This window comes from Pongo abelii, chromosome 10 (assembly GCF_028885655.2).
Source record: "Pongo abelii isolate AG06213 chromosome 10, NHGRI_mPonAbe1-v2.0_pri, whole genome shotgun sequence".
Classification (NCBI taxonomy): domain Eukaryota; kingdom Metazoa; phylum Chordata; class Mammalia; order Primates; family Hominidae; genus Pongo; species Pongo abelii.
The window spans coordinates 4372578-4393161 of record NC_071995.2 but is presented as its reverse complement, the minus strand read 5'-3'; the positions used below and the strand labels follow the sequence as shown (position 1 = coordinate 4393161).

The 20584-nt window shown below is 39.0% G+C and overlaps 1 protein-coding gene across 1 annotated transcript in view; it reads right to left on the bottom strand.

Annotated features, from left to right (window-relative positions):
• Positions 1-9110: 9110 nt before the first annotated feature.
• Positions 9111-20584, bottom strand: part of TIGAR (TP53 induced glycolysis regulatory phosphatase) — a 32185-nt gene continuing 20711 nt past the window's right edge. The window contains exons 4-6 of the mRNA XM_002822785.5: positions 12395-12472; positions 10915-11025; positions 9111-10035 (exon numbers count right to left, since the gene is read on the bottom strand). Of these exons, the coding sequence (XP_002822831.1) occupies positions 9601-10035; positions 10915-11025; positions 12395-12472 (624 nt within the window). The 3' untranslated portion in view covers positions 9111-9600. The remainder of the gene's footprint in view (positions 10036-10914; positions 11026-12394; positions 12473-20584) is intronic.

Below are 20584 nucleotides of genomic sequence, written 5' to 3'. Positions count from 1 at the left end.
GCCCGCCTCAAAAGGAATGATCATAAATCCCGACTCCCTGCGTTCACAGTGACTTCCTGACTTTCTTCCGCAAGTACTGTATGGAAAGACAGAAAAAAAGAATAGCTTTACAACGGAGAAGCCTGACAAACATTATTTCAGCCAAGTGATCAAAGTCAACATCAACAATCAAATGAAACAAGTCATATTTATAGCATCTACCCTTGATATGATGTAATGAAAATGGAACTTTACAGGCTGGGCGCGGTGGCTCACACCTGTAATCTCAGCACTTTGGGAGGCTGAGGCAGGTGGATCACCTGAAGTCGGGGGTTCAAGACTAGCCTGACCAACACAGAGAAACCCCATCTCTACTAAAAATACAAAATTAGCCGGGTGGTGGCTCACGCCTGTAATCCCAGCAACTCGGGAGGCTGAAGCAGGAGAATCGCTTGAGCGAACCCAAGAGGCAGAGGGGTTGCGGTGAGCCGAGATTGTGCCACTGCACTCCAGCCTGGGCGAAAAGAGCAAAACTCCATCTCAAAAAAAGAAGAGAAAGAAAAGAAAGAAAAGAAAAGAAAAGAAAGAAAGAAGGAAGGAGGGAAGGAGGGAGGGAGGGAGGGAGGGAGGGAAGGAAAGAAGAAAAGAAAGAAAGGAAGAAAGAAAGAAAGAAAGAAAGAAAGAAAGAAAGAAAGAAAGAAAGAAAGAAAGAAAGAAAGAAAGAAAGAAAGAAAGGAAAGAAAGAAAGAAAGAGAGAGAGAGAGAAAAGAAAAGAAGTAAAATGGAACTTTACTTTTCAATAACCCCAGTCTAATCATGAGAAAAATACCAGACAAATTCCAACAGACAGTCATCATACAAAAGACTTGACTAGCACTTCTCAAACTCCCAAGGTCATTAAAAAAACAAAGAAAGTCTGAGAAGCTGTTACAGCCAAGGGGAGTCTAAGCACAGAAAGGCAAACACTGCAAGATCTCATTCATATGTGGGAGCTAACAAAGTTGATCCAATAGAAGGAGAGAGAACAGTGGTTACCAGGGGCTGGAAAGGGGAGGAGAATGAGGATGGGGAGAGGCTGATTCATGGGCCCCAAATCATAGTGAGAGAGAAGGAATAAGTTCTCGTGTTCTGTCGCACTATATGGTGGCTGTGGTTAGCAATACTTTATTGTACATTTTCAAACAGCTGGAAAAGAGGATTTTGAATGTTCCCAACACAAAGAAATGAGCAACGTTTGAGGTGATGGATATGCCAGTTACCCTAATTTGATCATTACATGTTGCATACATTTATCAAAATATCACTCTATACCCCACAAATATGTACAATTATGTGTCAATTTTTTAAAAAAGCAAGGGTAGTTGCAAAACAATGTGAATGTACTTAATGCCATGGAACTGTCTACTTAAAAATAGTTGATTTGGTAAATTCTGCTATGTGTATTTTCCACATTAAAAAAGCAAGGGTAATGAAATGGATACACACACACACACACACACACACACACATACACACACGAGGAACCTAACAAGACATGACAACTAAACATAATGTGGTATCCTGGATGGGATTCTGGAATAGAAACATGCCATTAGGTGAAAACTAAGGAAATCTGAATAAACTATGGGATTTGGTTAATAATGTGTCAATATCAATTCATTAACTTAAGATGTTAATAACAGAGGACACTGGATGCAGGTGTATGGGAATTCTGCATATTGTCTCAATTTTTCTATAAATCTAAAAACTGCTCTAAAAAGTCTATTTTTAAAAAATTTATGTGGAAATACAAAGGACCTGCAATGAGCCAAAACAACAACATCCCTGAAAAAGAACAAGTACACAGGTGACTTATACACTTGATTTCAAGACTTGCTATGAATGTAGAATAATCAGGACAGTGTGATATTTACATATGGATAGACAAAAAGATAAATGGAATAAAATGAGCCCAGCAATACACCAACACTTACACAATAAGTTGAATTATGACAAAAGAACCAAATAAATTCAAGGGAAAAGAAAAGTCTTTTCAACAAATGCTGCTAGAACAATTTGATATCCAGGTAAATAACCATAAGCCTGAACCTGCTACCTCATACCACACACAAAAATTCCACATGGATCAAGACCTAAATATAAAACTTATAAATCACAAATCTTCTAGAAGAAAAGAGTCTCCATGACCAGGGGATAGACAAAAATTTCTTAGACAAAGAAAGCAATAATCATAAAACAAACACAATGGTAAATCAGTCTTATGAAAATCAACAACTTAAAAAAATTGATAAATGGTAGAATAAAATTATATTTTATAATAAATATACAGACTGGAATAAAATTATACATAATATATGCAGATACATGCGTATACACACATACACACACACACACACATACATGCACACACACACCTGACAAAGAACTTGTATACCCAAAACATATAAAGAACTCCTACAACTCAAAAATAAGAAGATGACACAATTTTTTTAATGGATAAGAGTTTAATACACATTTCACAAAGAAAGTTGTATGAATGATCAATAAGAACTGTACATTAAAAAGCATTCCATATCATCAGTTAAAAGTGCAGTGATATACTACCATACAACAATCAGAATGGCTAAAATTTTAAAAACTGATAATAACAAATGTTGACAAGGATGTGAAGCACCTAAAACTCATTGTTGATAAGCATGAAATGGTACAACCACCACGGAAAAAGATCTGGCAAGTTTCTTATAAAACTAAACATACACCAACATATAACCTATAACTCAGCAATTCCACTCCTAGATTATTTACCCAAGAGAAATGAAAACATATGTCCACAAAAAGACTTGTAAAAATATTTATAGCAGCTTTATTCATAACAGCTCCAAACTAGAAATGGTCCTTGTGTTCATCAATAGAAGAATAAACAAACTGTTTTATATTTATGCATTGGAATTCAATGCAGTGATTTTTTTTAAAGGCACAATTAGCAATGAGCACCCCAGCACCCAGATCTTGGTTTCTAAATACCATGCATACCAGGTATCTTTCATTTCATTTCCAAAGAAACAGGGCTCTTTAGAGAAAAAGCTGATTCTGGGGCTGGGGTTCAGGAAGAATGAGTCTGGAGCGTATTGTTAATACCAGAAAGAAAGTACTTAAAGAAGGATGAGATTATGTCACCAGAACATAAGAGCCAGCCTGAAAGGGTTCCCACAGGACAAAGTTGGGACTGTGTAACCATAAAATAATAAAAGTACTATATTATAAGCCCCCGAATAAGAACTTCTGAGTTCATACTGACATAAATAAGTAGGCAAGAAAGGAAAGCTCTTAGTACAGAATGCCAACTAATAAATACAGAAGCAAAAGTACAGTCATGGTGTGAGTTGGCTAAAGAAAAAAAAAAGAGTCAGAAAAGAAACAATAAAGGCTAAAAGAGTAGTTGCAAGTTTAATGAGGAACCAGACATATTGATACAACATCCTGTCCCTCCTGACATGATCAAGGACACATCCTTTCTGGGCTGCTTCTGACAAAAGTATACAATCCAAATCTAATAATGAGGATATGTCAGGAAAAAAAACACAAGAACTCACCTATTTTTAAAAAAGTAACAAGATCAAGAAAGACAAAGTTCATCTGGTTAGATAGATGGTGGGAGAAAAAAGAAGGGCAAAGGAAGGCAAAGGAGTAGACGGAAGGACATGAAGAAACATGACGACTAAATGCAACACAACACACAGTCCTGGATTGATTGGATTCTTGATTCAGAAAAAAAAAAGCCACAGGTACATCAACAAAATAATTGACAGAATTTAAATATGGTCTAAGGATTAGCTAATAGGCAATATCAATGTCAAATTTCCTGACTCTGATATTTATTCTGGGTTATATATAAGAACATTCTTGATCTCAGGAAACACACATTGAAATTTTGTAGGGGAAGAGTATGAGGACTCAAAGTTACTCTCCAATGTTTCAGGGGAAAACAGAGGGAGAGAGAAAAAATGGCAAAGCAAATGGGACAACATGTAAGCAATGGTGAATAAGTGTGGAGTATACAGCCGTTCCTTCTACTGTTCTTGCAACTTTTCTGTAGGTTTGATAAATCCAAAATAAAAGATTACCAAAACATATGCACATACACGTTACTGTAATTATTCTCTATGAGGATACAGTAGCTCAGCAATTTTTTTTTTTTTTTTTTGGAGATGGAGTCTCGCTCTGTCGCCCAGGCTGCAGTGCGGTGGCACGATCTCCGCTCACTGCAAGCTCTGCCTCCTGGGTTCACGCCATTCTCCTGCCTCAACCTCCCAAGTAGCTGGGACTACAGGCGCCCGCCACCATGCCCGGCTAATTTTTTCTATTTTTCAGTAGAGACGAGGTTTCACTGTGTTAGCCAGGATGGTCTCTATCTCCTGACCTCATGATCCGCCCGCCTTGGCCTCCCAAAGTGCTGGGATTACAGGTGTGAGCCACCGCGCCCGGACAGCTCAGCGATTGCTTAGCCACAAAATTACTAAGAACCAGGCCTTGAACTTGAATCCAGGCCTTCTGACAATAGATCTTTCCAGTGTCCCTGCCCTGTCACTTATCAATGAACAAATCACCCCCTTTGGCCATATTGCTGAACAATGAACCAAGTGATTGAGAACTGTGGGGGGAAATCCTGAAGTTTTTAAAGCACTGGTAGTTAGTTACCTGTCATGACGACCTACTTGGCCATCTTGTTTGGAGACAAAGGAACTGACACATACTTCAATCTGAAAGCTGTACTTCCAAATTGATGGGGCCCAAAGAAATAGGGGTAAAAGGCAACATTTACATAAAACAAGGATGTTTTCTAGGAGCCCCATTCAATTTCCAAACTGCTAAGTGCTGCGTCTGATAGCAGGTACTCAGCCCAGCACCACCGCTCTACTGAATACTTCTTTCCTTTGCATCTCCTATGTCTGTGCTTAACAGGGCTGATAATTATGCCAGGTGGATTCACCTAGGATGATCTATTTCAATTAAGTTGTGACTGACCTTAATATAGTGAAGACATATAATAGAACCATTTAACTTACACGAATTCAACTACTTGTAAATGTAATATGCATGCAAGTATACATAATATAAGCATATGTACTTAAGTGATATGGCTAAATATTGCACTTCCTGCATAAGCCTAAGCCATGGAATTGGGTGTGAGATGCACTGTTCTCTCAGGGATATCTTACTTTATGTGCTTCCCCTAATATGAGCATGTCCTTGCTGAGTATGACATAACATTTAAAGAAATTAGTCAGAATAAAGATGCTAGCTAAAACAGGTTTTTAGTTAAAAAGCAATAAAGGAGAATCCTCATCCAAAAATGGAGATGAATAGTAGCTGAGTGAGGAGTGGGAAGGACAGGAAAATAAGAGACAGGTGAATGGGAGCCATGGTTTCGGCTCCAGGTGCAAGGGAGCCTAAGTGACAGGCTCTGCTTGAAGCTGTGAGCCTGGGGTGAAGCCTGGAACTGGAAACTTCTGCCCACTCCCTCTGCTAGGCCTGGGACTAAACCTAACAGAAACAGGCAAGACAAGGCAGGAAAGATGAGTGCATGGAACACAGAGGACTTTTAGGGCAGTGAAAATACTCTGCATGATACTATAATGGTGGAATACATGTCTTCATACATTTGTCCAAACCCACAGATCATGCAACACCAAGAGTGAACCCTAATGTAAACTATGGGTTTCAGGTGATGTTGATACGTCAGTGTAATGTGGGCTCACCAGTGGTAACAGATGCACTAGTCTGGTGGGAGATGTTGATAGTGGGAGAAGCAATGCATGTGTAGGGGCAGGGGATAGATGGGAAATCTCTGTAGCTTCCTCTCACTTTCGCTGGGAAATTAAAGTTTCTCTTAAAAAATTAAGTCTCTTAAAAAATTCATTTGTTAAAAAACAATCAAAAACCAGGGAAAATATTACAAATAAAATATCATTGGATAAAAGACTCAGGCAAAATGAGAGATCTATGACATTCACAGATGGGAGGATGAGAAATCCTAAGCTAACCTAGAAATTCAATGTCCAGGCTCCTTAGTCAGTCATTGGAGGCACTCTGGCCTGGTCCCTGCCAACATCTCTGGCCTTGCTTCTTCAAATGGCCCAATAGCCAGTGCTGCCATCTTCCCTGCCTCCAACCTTGTGCTCCTATAGCACCCCCTACAGCCTGCTCTCCACATTGCAAGCAGGATGGTCCTACTGAAACAAGTCTGAACACATCACTGCCCAAATTGGCCAATGGCGTCTCATCTCACTTGAGTAAAAGCCCAAGGCCTCAGCACAGGCCACCAGGCCATGTGGCCTGTCCTCTTCTCCCATCACTCTCCCATCCCACTTGCTCAAAGGAGTCAAGCCTGATCCTTCCTCATGGCCTCTGCACTCTACTTCTTCCATGCTGCTCCTCTCCCCAGAGCGGCAGATCTTACATCCTTCAGTGCTGACATCATCGAGTCCTCCCTGCCCATCCTGATAAAGCAGCATTCCTCCCACCAGTCTCCATCCCCCTTACTCTGCCCTATTTTGCTCAACAGCACTGACCACAATGTGAGCCAACACACTGTCTTCTCTGACAGAACAAAAGTTCCACAAGGACAGAGGCTTTGTGTTTTGGTTCATTGCTACATATTCACAGCTTTATCACAGTTGTAATAGTTCTGAAAATAGCCTGACATGTGTGTGCCATGCTCAAAAAATATGTATTGAATAACTACATAAATGAAGAGATGCATGCGACTCCAATAAAATTTGTAACAGAATTTTTCTGGAAACTGACCAATTGATTCCAAAATTTATATGGAAGAATAAAAGTGCACAAATAGTTAAGACAACTTTAAAAATGAACAAGAGGAGGTATCCACCCTTTAAGATAGTCAGCTGCAAAGCCACAGTAACTAAGTATGACACTAATAAGGGAATACATAGATAACTAAAATAGAAGACTCCACAGACTCTAGCAAATGAGGGTGTGTGAGGCCTGAGAGCACACACCACAAACCAATTGGGAAAGAACAGCCTTTATAATGGTGTTGGGATAACTGTTTCAACCACATGAAAAAAAAATTAAATTCTTACCTTATACTATAAAAAGCAAATTTCAATTTCAAGATCTGACATTCAGAAGTTCTCAAAAACTGTAAGAAGAGATTACTGTATGACCTCATGGTAGAGAAGTCTTCTTAAAGATACACACCAAAAAAACCCATAAAGGATAAGGTATGTCTTAAAAATTAAGAACACATATAAAAAAAAAATGCATCATAGGCCAGGCATGGTGGCTTATGCCTGCAATCCCAGCACTTTGGAAGGCCAAGGCAGGTGGATCACCTGAGGTCAGAAGTTCAAGACCAGCCTGGCCAACATGGCGAAACCCCGTCTCTACTAAAAATACAAAAAAAAAAAAAAAAAAAAAAAGGCCAGGCATGGTGGCGCATGCCTGTAGTCCCAGCTATTCAGGAGGCTGAGGCACAAGAATTGCTTGAACCCGAGAGGTGGAGGTTGCAGTGAGCCAAGATCACGCCATTGCACTCCAGCCTAGGCAACAGAGAGACTCTGTCTCCAAAAAAAAAAAAAGAAAAAAAGCAAAGAAAAAAAAAACTGAATATACCTAAATACCCACTAATAGAATAAACAAAAATGTGCTATATTTAATAGAATACAGTGGTTATAATTAACTAGATCTATATATATCAACATAGAGATGCCTCCAAGACATAAGTAAAAATAAAGAACACAGATGGCTTGATATTTATTTTTAAAGCACCAAGAGTACCATCTCCTTCCAGACACTAGGTGAAAATGTAAGGAACAGATGAACATATACACAGACTCACTGCAGTGGCTGCCTCTGGAGGGAACAGGACTGTGAGAGCGGGTTAAAGAGAACTCTACTTTTATCTTTATGTTTTGTTTCTTTAAAAAAAAAATGGAAAGATGACTTCAGTACGGTGGGAATGGAGATAGTCTGTCCTTTTTGCTTATTTTTCAAATTTTTATTTACAGTATACTTACTCTCATGCTCAAACATGTGCCCTGTTTCAATACTGGTAGAAAACTGGTAGTGATAGACACACTAAGAACAATATAATACTGAATTTTACATATGATTTAAAATGATGTCAAAGTAAATTTTGACTATATGTGACTATAGCCTTAACTGACAACTTTAGTATTAATCCTCTTTCAAGTTGAGACTCACAGCATTTAGCAACATGGTGACTTAAAAGCGAACTACATGTAAAACAGTTTCTTCATTTAGATAAAGATTTCTGAAAGACCAATCTTGTGTATAAAATTAAGTTAATCAAAATCCCTTTTCTCCAGTGCCATCTGGTGGAAAGAAGAGGCAACCTCACCTGTACCTTCCACAAAATAACCACAGCTGTGGTTATCAGAGCACCATTCTCCCCCTGCAACCACCCCCCCTCCCTGCCCCCAGAGCACCCTCTGTCATCCCCTCTGTCACCCAGGCTGGAGTAAAGTGGTGCAATCTCAGCTCACTGCAACCTCCACCTCCCGGGTTCAAGTGATTCTCCTGCCTCAACCTCCCAAGTAGCTGGGATTACAGGTGCCTGCCACCACGCCTGGCTTTTTTGTATTTGTAGTAGAGACAGGGTTTCACCATGTTGGTCAGGCTGGTCTTGAACTCCTGACCTTGTGATCCGCCTGCCTCAGCCTCCCAAAGTGCTGGGATTACAGGTGTGAGCCACTGGGCCCGGCCCAGAGCACCATTCTTTACAAAGAAGTTCCCTCTTTTATTCTGAGATTACTGTGTGGTGCTCTGTTAACTGTTTACTTTCTTTAGAGCCTTCCTCAAACTGGAAATTCTTCAGCCTACAGGTTAGGTAAGAAGCAAGTGGATATTCTTCATTTTTTTGGCTTTCCTGGTTTCCATTGACTTGACTTTTGCAAGGTATTGTTTAGAAAAGGCTGTTCTTTTATCTTCTGCTCCAAGATTCTTTCTTTACTGTATTTAAATCAAACGTTTTAACTTCTTCCCCCAGACCATTCTGCAATCATAATCTGTATTCATCCACATTTCAAGCCCTCTAGAATAAAAAATTCCAATAGTTGATTCATATGTAAAACATGTTAGTGTTATTTTGCTTTACATAAACTTATAAAAGGATTTTTTATTTAAAGGATTTAAAAAATATAACACATAGTCAATATAAACATGTATTGGGAATTATAAACCATTCTTTCTTCTAAGCACTGGATGAGATACTAAAAACATACAGTATCTTACCAATAGCCATTAAAATAGGCTTAAATGAAAAAGAAACCGTCGTAACAAGGTTACTAATCCCCCAGCTTTCAATGCTGAGTTCCTTCATCATCCACGGGCAATCCAGAGATGACACGTAGCAGGGTGGTAAAATTATTCTGGAAAATGCCAACTATACTTAGACAAAATAAGTTAATTCTATATGGTTGTCCATTAAAGTTTTATGTGGCTATGATTCCACTTGAGCTAAAAATTGGCTTTTAACTGTTTCCAAATCAGAACTAGCAGAGTAGAGAAGTAAATAAAGCTAATGGCACTCCCTTCAGAGGCTCAAAATGGTTAGATATTGATGCAGATTTAACCTTAGCGAGTTTCAGTCAGTCCATTTAGATGATCCTGTAGGTTCATACAAATACACTGAACCGTTGGTTTAACTTCTCTTCCTTCCTCAAAGTTTATGATAAAGAGACTCATCCCTGTATTGGGAGTGACTGACATATTATGTTCAGATCTGCTCAGAGTGGCTGGTAAGGAACACTTAAGGTCAGTCAGAAAATAATCAAACAGACTTCTCATGTAAGCACCGTGACTCACAACTAACACACTGGCTGCTAATCCTGGAACACCACCGTCTGAATTAACTTTAGAGCTGTGATTTTTTCCTAAAGGAAATATCTCTGCCAAAGAAGTTTCCAGACAGTTGCTTGGAGATCCTTGGGAAAACTGTTCTTTTTGATCCGCTTCTTTCAGGATTAGTTGACAAAGAAATTCAAAAAAGTCTATTCCACGCATTTTCACCTACAAGAAAAGAAAAGTCAAAATAAAGTGACATTAATGACTTCCTTAAAACGTTAACATAGAACATAACTGACTGGATTCTTTTCTAATATTGAATGCCAAGTACTATACAAGCAAAAGAATCTCAATCTACATTTCTGTTTGTTCAATCAGTAGTTTCACGGACATATATAAGTATCCACCACATTTCTGGAATTACGAAAGCACCATGGACACCAAGATGAAGAAGATCCAATTCCCAATTCCTGACTTCAAAGCACTCACGGTCTAGTTAGGGAAATCTACAAGCCAACAGAAACTCATAAAACAGTGCTAACTAGGAAGCTGTCTCTGGCACTTCAGTGCCACTGGAACAACAGCAGCAACAAATCCTTCCCTTACTAAAGTAATGTAAAGTATTTTCAAGAAAATTAAGATAAAGATTAAGGAGGTGGTGGTGGGTTAGGGGGAATCACCAATAATGCAATTCGAAGCAGAACACTCTGAAGAAATGCAAGCACAGGGATGCCACCATGAACAGAGCTGAGGAGGCAGCAGAGGCTTGAAGACTTCATGTTTTGAGTTATTTCACCTCGACTGACTTGCCGATCACCCTCTTTGAACTCCATTCCCACCACTAAGCCACCGCTTCATATTCAAAGGTCTTGTTTAGAAGTACCATCTAATAACACCTTTCCCTAAGTCCATTATCAATAATGACAAAGGCAACTGAACAGTAAATAAGATTTTAAATAGAAAAGAATAATTTGCTAAGTAAATAGATAATTTAAAATGGAAAAGAGAATAAACCAAGCAACTTTCAAACTGCTTAGCTAAAATTCCAAAATATCTAATTTTGAGTCTTAATTCAACCACTCTGACATTGGCAGTGCCATATACCTGGTCCAGCGTCTCTCCTCCGGGCGGTGTAAACACAGGGCACTCTTCCCTGGCTGCTTTGGCCATGGCCCTCATCTCACTTAGCGCTTTGCCTTCTACAACCCCGTATTTCTGAAACAGTCCAACAGATAACAGTTTCTCAAATGAAATTGCAATATAACAATTAAGTTTATGTTTATGGCAAATTTAGAACATTCATCCCAGGAATAAGCTAACTCTCCTCCACTTAATTTATTCTATCTCCTCTGAACTGATAATGAGAATGTACTCAGTAGAGGGCCATGAACCTTAGAAAATATAATTGAAATCTTACGTTATACACTATGTCCAAATGGGTTATTTTAGAAGAACTTGCTATCGCAAGTAGACGGTGGGAATTTATTGAACAAATACAGAGATTGCACAGATTGTAGGACTAGAGATTAACATGCACAAGGTACCAATTCAGCCACCTCCCATCCACACATACCATCGCATTTGATCCCAATGACAGTACCATGAAATAGCTAAATAAATACATCACCATAGTTATAAGGAAGTTGAGTTTCAGAGACGCTAACATGAGAGATCTATTTCTTTTTTTTTCCTTTTTATTTTTTGAGATGAAGTCTCGCTCTGTCACCCAGGCTAGGGTGCCATGGCGCAAACTCAGCTCACTGCAACCTCCACCTCCTGAGTTCAAACGATTCTCTTGCCTCAGCCTCCCGAGCAGCTGGGACTACAGGCGCGTGCCACCACACCCGGCTAATTTTTTGTATTTTTAGTAGAGATGGTGTTTTACCATGTTAACCAGGATGGTCTCAATCTCCTGAACTCAAGTGATCTTCCCACCTTGACTTCCCAAAGTGCTGGGATTACAGGCGTAAGCCACCACGCCAGCCACACGGCAACATTGTTAAGCTATTAAATTGGAAAATCACAGAGTCTAAGAATACCAATTGTTGGTGTAAAAAAACAAAAGTTTCTCCTAGGTCATCCATGGGACTATAAATTGGCACAGGTTTTCTGGAAGGCAACTTGGCAATATGTATATAAAAGCCTTAAAAAAAGTACACACTCGCCAATGTCCATTTCTAGAAATATATAGGTCTACAATGAATTAACTACAAAGATGTTTATTTTAACATTATTTACATCAGTGGGAGTCTAGTGAAAACCTAGCTGTCCATCAGCGTAGCTAGGTTACATAAATTATGCAATATCCATATTTTACACCTTTACTTTAAACTCTTCTATACTGTGTTAAGTTTCTTATGAGCGTACCTTCTTTTATACCTTAAGATGCTTGTCTCGTTTGATTTTAATAATAAGATCCTATATATGAGGGTATGTAACAGTGACTGTCATATGGTAGATTCTTAAATATTTTCACTGATTCAAAATCCCTAGCAGAAATGCATTTAACTTTTAGCCAAGTGACGAACTGAGGTGGCTTACTGATAATTTATGGGGAAGAACAATATGTAAATAAGTTACTTACCCTTTCCCGAAGTCTTGAATCATACTTTACTGTCATATCTTTGCAAAATTTGCTTCTCTCCAAAATTCCATGCATGGTCTGAAAATCAAGACAATTGTTTTTTTTTTTTTTTAAATAATCACCATTCTGGTGGAAGCCCTGAAAGAATCTATGTCATCTTAGTGAATAAAAAAGAACTAGAACCAGGCACGGTGGCTCAACGCCTGTAATCCCAGCACTTTGGGAGGCTGAGGCGGGTGGATCATGAGGTCAGGAGATCGAGACCATCCTGGCCAACATGGTGCAACCCTATCTCTACTAAAAATACAAAAAATTAGCCGGATGTGGTGGAACACGCCTGTAGTTCCAGCTACTCGGGAGGCTGAGGCAGAAGAATCGCTTGAACCTGGGAGGCGGAGGTTGCAGTGAGCCGAGATTGTGCCACTGCACTCCAGCCTGGGCGACAGAACAAGACTCCATCTCAAAAAAAGAAAAAAAAAAACTAGAAATGATTTTCCTTTGCAAAAGTTGCCTCCCTCTGTACTGCACATCCGTGTCTCTTCATTCCTGATTTTGATATTCTCGTCTAACCTATCTTCTAGTTCAGAAGTCAGCACAATCCAGGCCATCATCTGCTTTTGCAAATAAAGTATTTTATTGGGACACAGCCACAGCATTCATTTATGCATGGTCGATGGCTGCTTTCTTGCTATTACTGCAGACTTGAACAGGTGTAACAGAGACTGTATAGACTATAAACCCTAAAAAAAATTACTATCTGGCTCTTTGCAGAAAATGTTTACTAATCGCCATTCTAGTTCCTTAATTCGCCATTCAAATGTGTCTAAATTGTTGTTAAACCCATCCATTGAGCCTTAATTCCAATTGTATTTTTAGTTCTAGAATTTGCATTTGGCTCTTTTTTACAGTTTATTACAGTTCTCTGCTGAAATTCTACATCTTTCACCTATACAAAAATATAGTTATTTTAAAGCTTATGTCTGATAACTCCATCAGGTAAGTCATGTGGCTGTTTCTGTTATCTTTAGCTCATTTTTATTCACATTTCCTTCTCTCATTGTATGTCTAGCGATTTTTGATTGACAAGCGACCCTGTCACGTAGAAATAATTTAGGTCCATGATCTGCCTTTCTTAAAAACACATTCCCCGACAAATTAGACATCATCATCATACTGTTTTATATGTATTGTCAATATTTCCTTGTATTTTCCCATACCTTTACCAACTTTGTTCACTATTCTTTTCTGAAACTCAGATCTCCCTTCTGCAATTATTTTCCTCTTTTTCATTTTTCCTTTCAAAGTTACTTCAGGATCTCTTTGAAATGTCATTTCACCTACACAGCAGAAAAAAATCTTGCTGGCTATAAAACTCTAGGTTAATCCTTGTTATTTCTCAGCACAATAAAGAAATCATCAATATGAACAAATGTGCTGACAGCCTAACTAATGGTCTTTAATAAAGGATAGTTTTTTCCTCCTTATTCTTTGGAGTCTTGCAATTTTGCTATAATGAATGTAGATATGGGTTTCTTTATTTATCCTGGTTGGGATTTGGTACACTTCTTGGATCTTTCAACAGTTCTGTATAATTGTCAATATACTGTAACCTCTGAATATCACCTCTTCCTCCCCATTCCCCATTCTCTCTGCTATCTCTTTCTGAAAGACATTAGAACTTCTCATCATGCTCTTCATGTCTTCTGAACTCTCATATTTTATTTATTTTTTAAAGGGACTTTTTTTTGAGACAGGATCTCGCTTTGTCACCCAGGCTGGAGTGAAGTGACACAATCACGATTCACTGCAGCCTCAACTACCTGAGCTCAAGTGATCCTCCCACCCCAGCCCCCCAAGTAGCTGGGACTACAGGCAAGTGCCACCACACTGAAATAACTTTTTTATTTTCTGTAGAGACAAGGTCTCCCTATGTTGCCCAGGCTGGTCTCAAACTCCTGAGCTCAAGTGATCTTCCCACTTCAGCCTCCCAAAATGCTGCGATTTCAGGCGTCAGCCACTGTGCCCAGCTAAACTCTCATATTTTAAATCTATCATGCCGTGCTACATTTAGGTTATTATATTTATCTGTAAGTTAATGATCACTTCAGCCATGTGTGAGCTATACTTTAGTACTTCCACTGAGGTTTTCATTTTTTGGCTTTTTTCTGTATTTTAATTTTTAATTTTTGTGGGTATACAGTAAATGTATATATTTATGGGGCACATGAGACACTTTGATACAGGCATGCAATGCATGACAATCACATCCTGGTAAGCAGGGTATCCATCCCCATAAGCATTTATCCTTTTTGTTACGAACAATCCAATTATATCCTTTTAGTTATTTTCAAATGTACAATTACATTATTATTGACTATAGCTGCCCTGTTGTGCTATCAAATACTAGGTCTTATTCATTCTTTCTTTTTGTACCCATTAACCATCCCCACTGACCCAACACCTCCCCCTACTACCTTTCCCAGACTCTGGTAACCATCCTTCTACTCTCTATCTCCATGAGTTCAATTGTTTTAATTTTTTGCTCCAACAAATAAGTGAGAACATGGCAAGTTTGTTTTTCTGTGCCTGCCTTACTTCACTTAACATAATGACCTCCAGTTCCATCCATGTTGTTGCAAATGACAGGATCTCATTCTTCTCTGTGGCTGAAAAGTACTTCATTGTTTGTGTGTGTACATTTCCTTTATCCATTCATCTGCTGATGGACATTTGGATTATTTCCAAATCTTGGCTACTGTAAAAAGTGCTGCAATATGGGAGTGCAGTTATCTCTTCAATATCCTGATTTCCTTTCTTTGGGTACATACCTAGCAGTGGAACTTCTGGACCATATGGTAGCTCTATTTTTAGTTTTTTGAGGAACCTCCCTCCAAACAATTCTTCACAGTGGTTGTACTAATTCACATTCCCACCAACAGCGTGCAAGGGTTCCCGTTTCTCCATGGCCTTGCCTGCATGTATTATTGCCTGCCTTTTGGATAAAAGCCATTTTAACTGGGGTAAAATATCTCATTGTAATTTGGATATGCATTTCTCTGATTACCAATGATGTTGAGCACTTTTTCATATGTCTCTTTGTCATTTGTTGTTTTTTTTTTTAAATATATATATTTTTATTATACTTTAAGTTCTAGGGTACATGTGCACAACGTGTAGGTTTGTTACATATGTATACATCTGCCATGTTGGTGTGCTGCATCCACTAACTCGTTATTTACGTTAGGTATATCTACTAATGCTATCCCTCCCCCGTCCCCCCATCCCACAACAAGCCCCGGTGTGTGATGTTCCCCTTCCTGTGTCCAAGTGTTCTCATTGTTCAATTCCCACCCGTGAGTGAGAAAATGCGGTGTTTGGTTTTTTGTCCTTGCGATGGTTTGCTGAGAATGATGGTTTCCAGCTTCATCCATGTCCCTACAAAGGACATGAACTCATCCTTTTTTATGGCAGCTGCATAGTATTCCATGGTGTATATGTGCCACATTTTCTTAATCCAGTCTATCATTGTTGGACATTTGGGTTGGTTCCAAGTCTTTGCTATTATGAATAGTGCTGCAATAAACATATGTGTGTATGTGTCTTTATAGCACATGATTTATAATCCTTTGGGTATATACCCAGTAATGGGATGGCTGGGTCAAATGGTATTTCTAGTTCTAGATCCCTGAGGAATCGCCACACTGTCTTCCACAATGGTTGAACTAGTTTACAGTCCCACCAACAGTGTAAAAGTGTTCCTATTTCTCCACATCCTCTCCAGCATCTGTTGTTTCTTGACTTTTTAATGATCGCCATTCTAACTGGTGTGAGACGGTATCTCATTGTGGTTTTGATTTGCATTTCTCTGATGGCCAGTGATGATGAGCATTTTTTCATGTCTTTTGGCTACATAAACGTCTTCTTTTGAGAAGTGTCTGTTCATATCCTTCGCCCACTTGTTGATGGGGTTGTTTTTTTCTTGCAAATTTGTTTGAGTTCTTTGTAGATTCTGGATATTAGCCCTTTGTCAGATGAGTAGATTGCAAAAATTTTCTCCCATTCTGTAGGTTGCCTGTTCACTCTGATGGTAGTTTCTTTTGCTGTGCAGAAGCTCTTTAGTTTAATTAGATCCCATTTGTCAATTTTGGCTTTTGTTGCCATTGCTTTTGGTGTTTTAGACATGAAGTCCTTGCCCATGCCTATGTCCTGAATGGTATTGCCTAGGTTTTCTTCTAGGGTTTTTATGGTTTTAGATCTAACATGTAAGTCTTTACTCCATCTTGAATTAATTTTTGTATAAGGTGTAAGGAAGGGATCCAGTTTCAGCTTTCTACATACGGCTAGCCAGTTTTCCCAGCACCATTTGTTGAATAGGGAAATCCTTTCCCCATTTCTTGTTTTAGTCAGGTTTGTCAAAGATCAGATAGTTGTAGATGTGTGGTATTACTTCTGAGGGCTCTGTTCTGTTCCATTGGTCTATATCTCTGTTTTGGTACCAGTACCATGCTGTTTTGGTTACTGTAGCCTTGTAGCATAGTTTGAAGTCAGGTAGCGTGATGCCTCCAGCTTTGTTCTTTTGGCTTAGGATTGACTTGGCAATGTGGGTTCTTTTTTGGTTCCATATGAACTTTAAAGTAGTTTTTTCCAATTCTGTGAAGAAAGTCATTGGTAGCTTGAAGGGGGAGGCATTGAATCTATAAATTACCTTGGGCAGAACGGCCATTTTCATGATATTGATTCTTCCTATCCATGAGCATGGAATGTTCTTCCGTTTGTTTGTGTCCTCTTTTATTTCGTTGAGCAGTGGTTTGTAGTTCTCCTTGAAGAGGTCCTTCACATCCCTTGTAAGTTGGATTCCTAGGTATTTTATTCTCTTTGAAGCAATTGTGAATGGGAGTTCACTCATGATTTGGCTGTTTGTGTTATTGGTGTATAAGAAGGCTTGTGATTTTTGCACATTGATTTTGTATCCTGAGACTTTGCTGAAGTTGCTTATCAGCTTAAGGAGATTTTGGGCTGAGATGATGGGGTTTTCTAGATATACAATCATGTCATCTGCAAACAGGGACAATTTGGCTTCCTCTTTTCTTAATTGAATACCCTTTATTTCTTTCACCTGCCTGATTGCCCTGGCCAGAACTTCCAACACTATGTTGAATAGGAGTGGTGACAGAGGGCATCCCTGTCTTTGTGCCAGTTTTCAAAAGGAATGCTTCCAGTTTTTGCCCATTCAGTATGCTATTGGCTGTGGGTTTGTCATAAATAGCTCTTATTATTTTTAGATACGTCCCATCAATATCTAATTTATTGAGAGTTTTTAGCATGAAAGGCTATTGAATTTTGTCAAAGGCCTTTTCTGCATCTACTGAGATAATCATGTGGTTTCTGTCTTTGGTTCTGTTTACATGCTGGATTACGTTTATTGATTTGCATATGTTGAACCAGCCTAGCACCCCAGGGATGAAGCCCACTTGGTCATGGTGGATAAGCTTTTTGTTGTGCTGCTGGATTCGGTTTGCCAGTATTTTATTGAGGAGTTTTGCATTTATGTTCATCAGGGATATTGGTCTAAAATTCTCTTTTTTTGTTTTGTCTCTGCCAGGCTTTGGTATTAGGATGATGCTGGCCTCGTAAAATGAGTTAGGGAGGATTCCTTCTTTTTCTACTGATTGGAATAGTTTCAGAAGGAATGGTACCAGCTCCTCCTTGTACCTCTGGTAGAATTCAGCTGTGAATCCGTCTGGTCCTGGACTTTTTTTGGTTGGTAAGTTATTAATTATTGCCTCAATTTCAGAGCCTGTTATTGGTCTATTCAGAGATTCAACTTCTTCCTGCTTTAGTCTTGGGAGGGTGTAGGTGTCGAGGAATTTATCCATTTCTTCTAGATTTTCTAGTTTATTTGCATAGAGGTGTTTATAGTATTCTCTGATGGTAGTTTGTATTTCTGTGAGATCTGTGGTGATATCCCCTTTATCATTTTTTATTGTGTCTATTTGATTCCTCTCTCTTTTCTTCTTTATTGATCTTGCTAGCAGTCTATCAATTTTGTTGATCTTTCCAAAAAACCAGCTCCTGGATTCACTGATTTTTTGAAGGGTTTTTTGTGACTCCATCTCCTTCAGTTCTGCTCTGATCTTAGTTATTTCTTGCCTTCTGCTAGCTTTTGAATTTGTTTGCTCTTGCTTCTCTAGTTCTTTTAATTGTGATGTTAGGGTGTCAATTTTAGATCTTTCCTGCTTTGTCTTGTGGGCATTTAGTGCTATAAATTTCCCTCTACACACTGCTTTAAATGCGTCCCAGAGATTCTGGTATGTTATCTCTTTGTTCTCGTTGGTTTCAAAGAACATCTTTATTTCTGCCTTCATTTTGTTATGTGCCCAGTAGTCATTCAGGAGCAGGTTGTTCAGTTTCCATGTAGTTGAGCGGCTTTGAGTGAGTTTCTTAATTCTGAGTTCTAGTTTGATTGCACTATGGTCTGAGAGACAGTTTGTTATAATTTCTGTTCTTTTGCATTTGCTGAGGAGTGCTTTACTTCCAACTATGTGGTCAATTTTGGAATAAGTGTGGTGTGGTGCTGAGAAGAATGTATATATTCTGTTGATTTGGGGTGGAGAGTTCTGTCAATGTCTATTAGGTCCGCTTGGTGCAGAGTTGAGTTGAATTCCTGGATATCCTTGTTAACTTTCTGTCTCATTGATCTGTCTAATGCCAACATTGGGGTGTTAAAGTCTCCCATTATTATTGTGTGGGAGTCTAAGTCTCTTTGTAGGTCACTAAGGACTTGCTTTATGAATCTGGGTGCTTCCATATTGTGTGCATATATATTTAAGATAGTTAGCGCTTCTTGTTGAACTGATCCCTTTACCATTATGTAATGGCCTTCTTTGTCTCTTTTGATCTTTACTGGTTTAAAGTCCGTTTTATCAGAGACTAGGACTGCAACCCCTGCCTTTTTTTGTTTTTCCATTTGCTTGGTAGATCTTCCTCCATCCCTTTATTTTGAGCCTATGTGTGTCTCTGCACGTGAGATGGATTTCCTGAATACAGCACACTGATGGGTCTTGACTCTTTATCCAAGTTGCCAGTCTGTGTCTTCTAATTGGAGCATTTAGCCCATTTACATTTAAAGTTAATATTGTTATGTGTGAATTTGATCCTGTCATTATGATGTTAGCTGGTTATTTTGCTCGTTAGTTGATGCAGTTTCTTCCTAGCATCGATGGTCTTTACAATTTGACATGTTTTTGCAGTGGCTGGTACCGGTTCTTCCTTTCCATGTTTAGTGCTTCCTTCAGGAGCTCTTGTAGGGCAGGCCTGGTGGTGACAAAATCTCTCAGCATTTGCTTGTCTGTAAAGGATTTTATTTCTCCTTCACTTATGAAGCTTAGTTTAGCTGGATATGAAATTCTGGGTTGAAAATTCTTTTCTTTAAGAATGTTGAATATTGGCCCCTACTCTCTTCTGGCTTGTAGAGTTTCTGCCAAGAGATCTGCTGTTAGTCTGATGGGCTTCCCTTTGTGGGTAACCCGACCTTTCTCTCTGGCTGCCCTTTACATTTTTTCCTTCATTTCAACTTTGGTGAATCTGACAATTATGTGTCTTGGAGTTGCTCTCCTCAAGTAGTATCTTTGTGGCATTCTCTGTATTTCCTGAATTTGAATGTTGGCCTGCCTTGCTAGGTTGGGGAAGTTCTGGATAATATCCTGCAGAGTGTTTTCCAATTTGGTTCCATTCTCCCCGTCACTTTCAGGTACACCAATCAGACGTAGATTTGGTATTTTCACATAGTCCCATATTTCTTGGAGGCTTTGTTCATTTCTTTTTATTCTTTTTTCTCTAAACTTCTCTTCTCGCTTCATTTCATTCATTTGATCTTCAATCACTGATACCCTTTCTTCCAGCTGATCGAATTGGCTACTGAAGCTTGTGCATTCATCACGTAGTTCTCGTGCCTTGGTTTTCAGCTCCATCAGGTCCTTTAAGGACTTCTCTGCATTGGTTATTCTAGTTAGCCATTCGTCTAATCTTTTTTCAAGGTTTTTAACTTCTTTGCGATGGGTTAGAACTTCCTCCTTTAGCTCGGAGAAGTTTGATCATCTGAAGCTTTCTTCTCTCAGCTCGTCAAAGTCATTCTCCGTCCAGCTTTGTTCCGTTAATGGTGAGGAGCTGCGTTCCTTTGGAGGAGGAGAG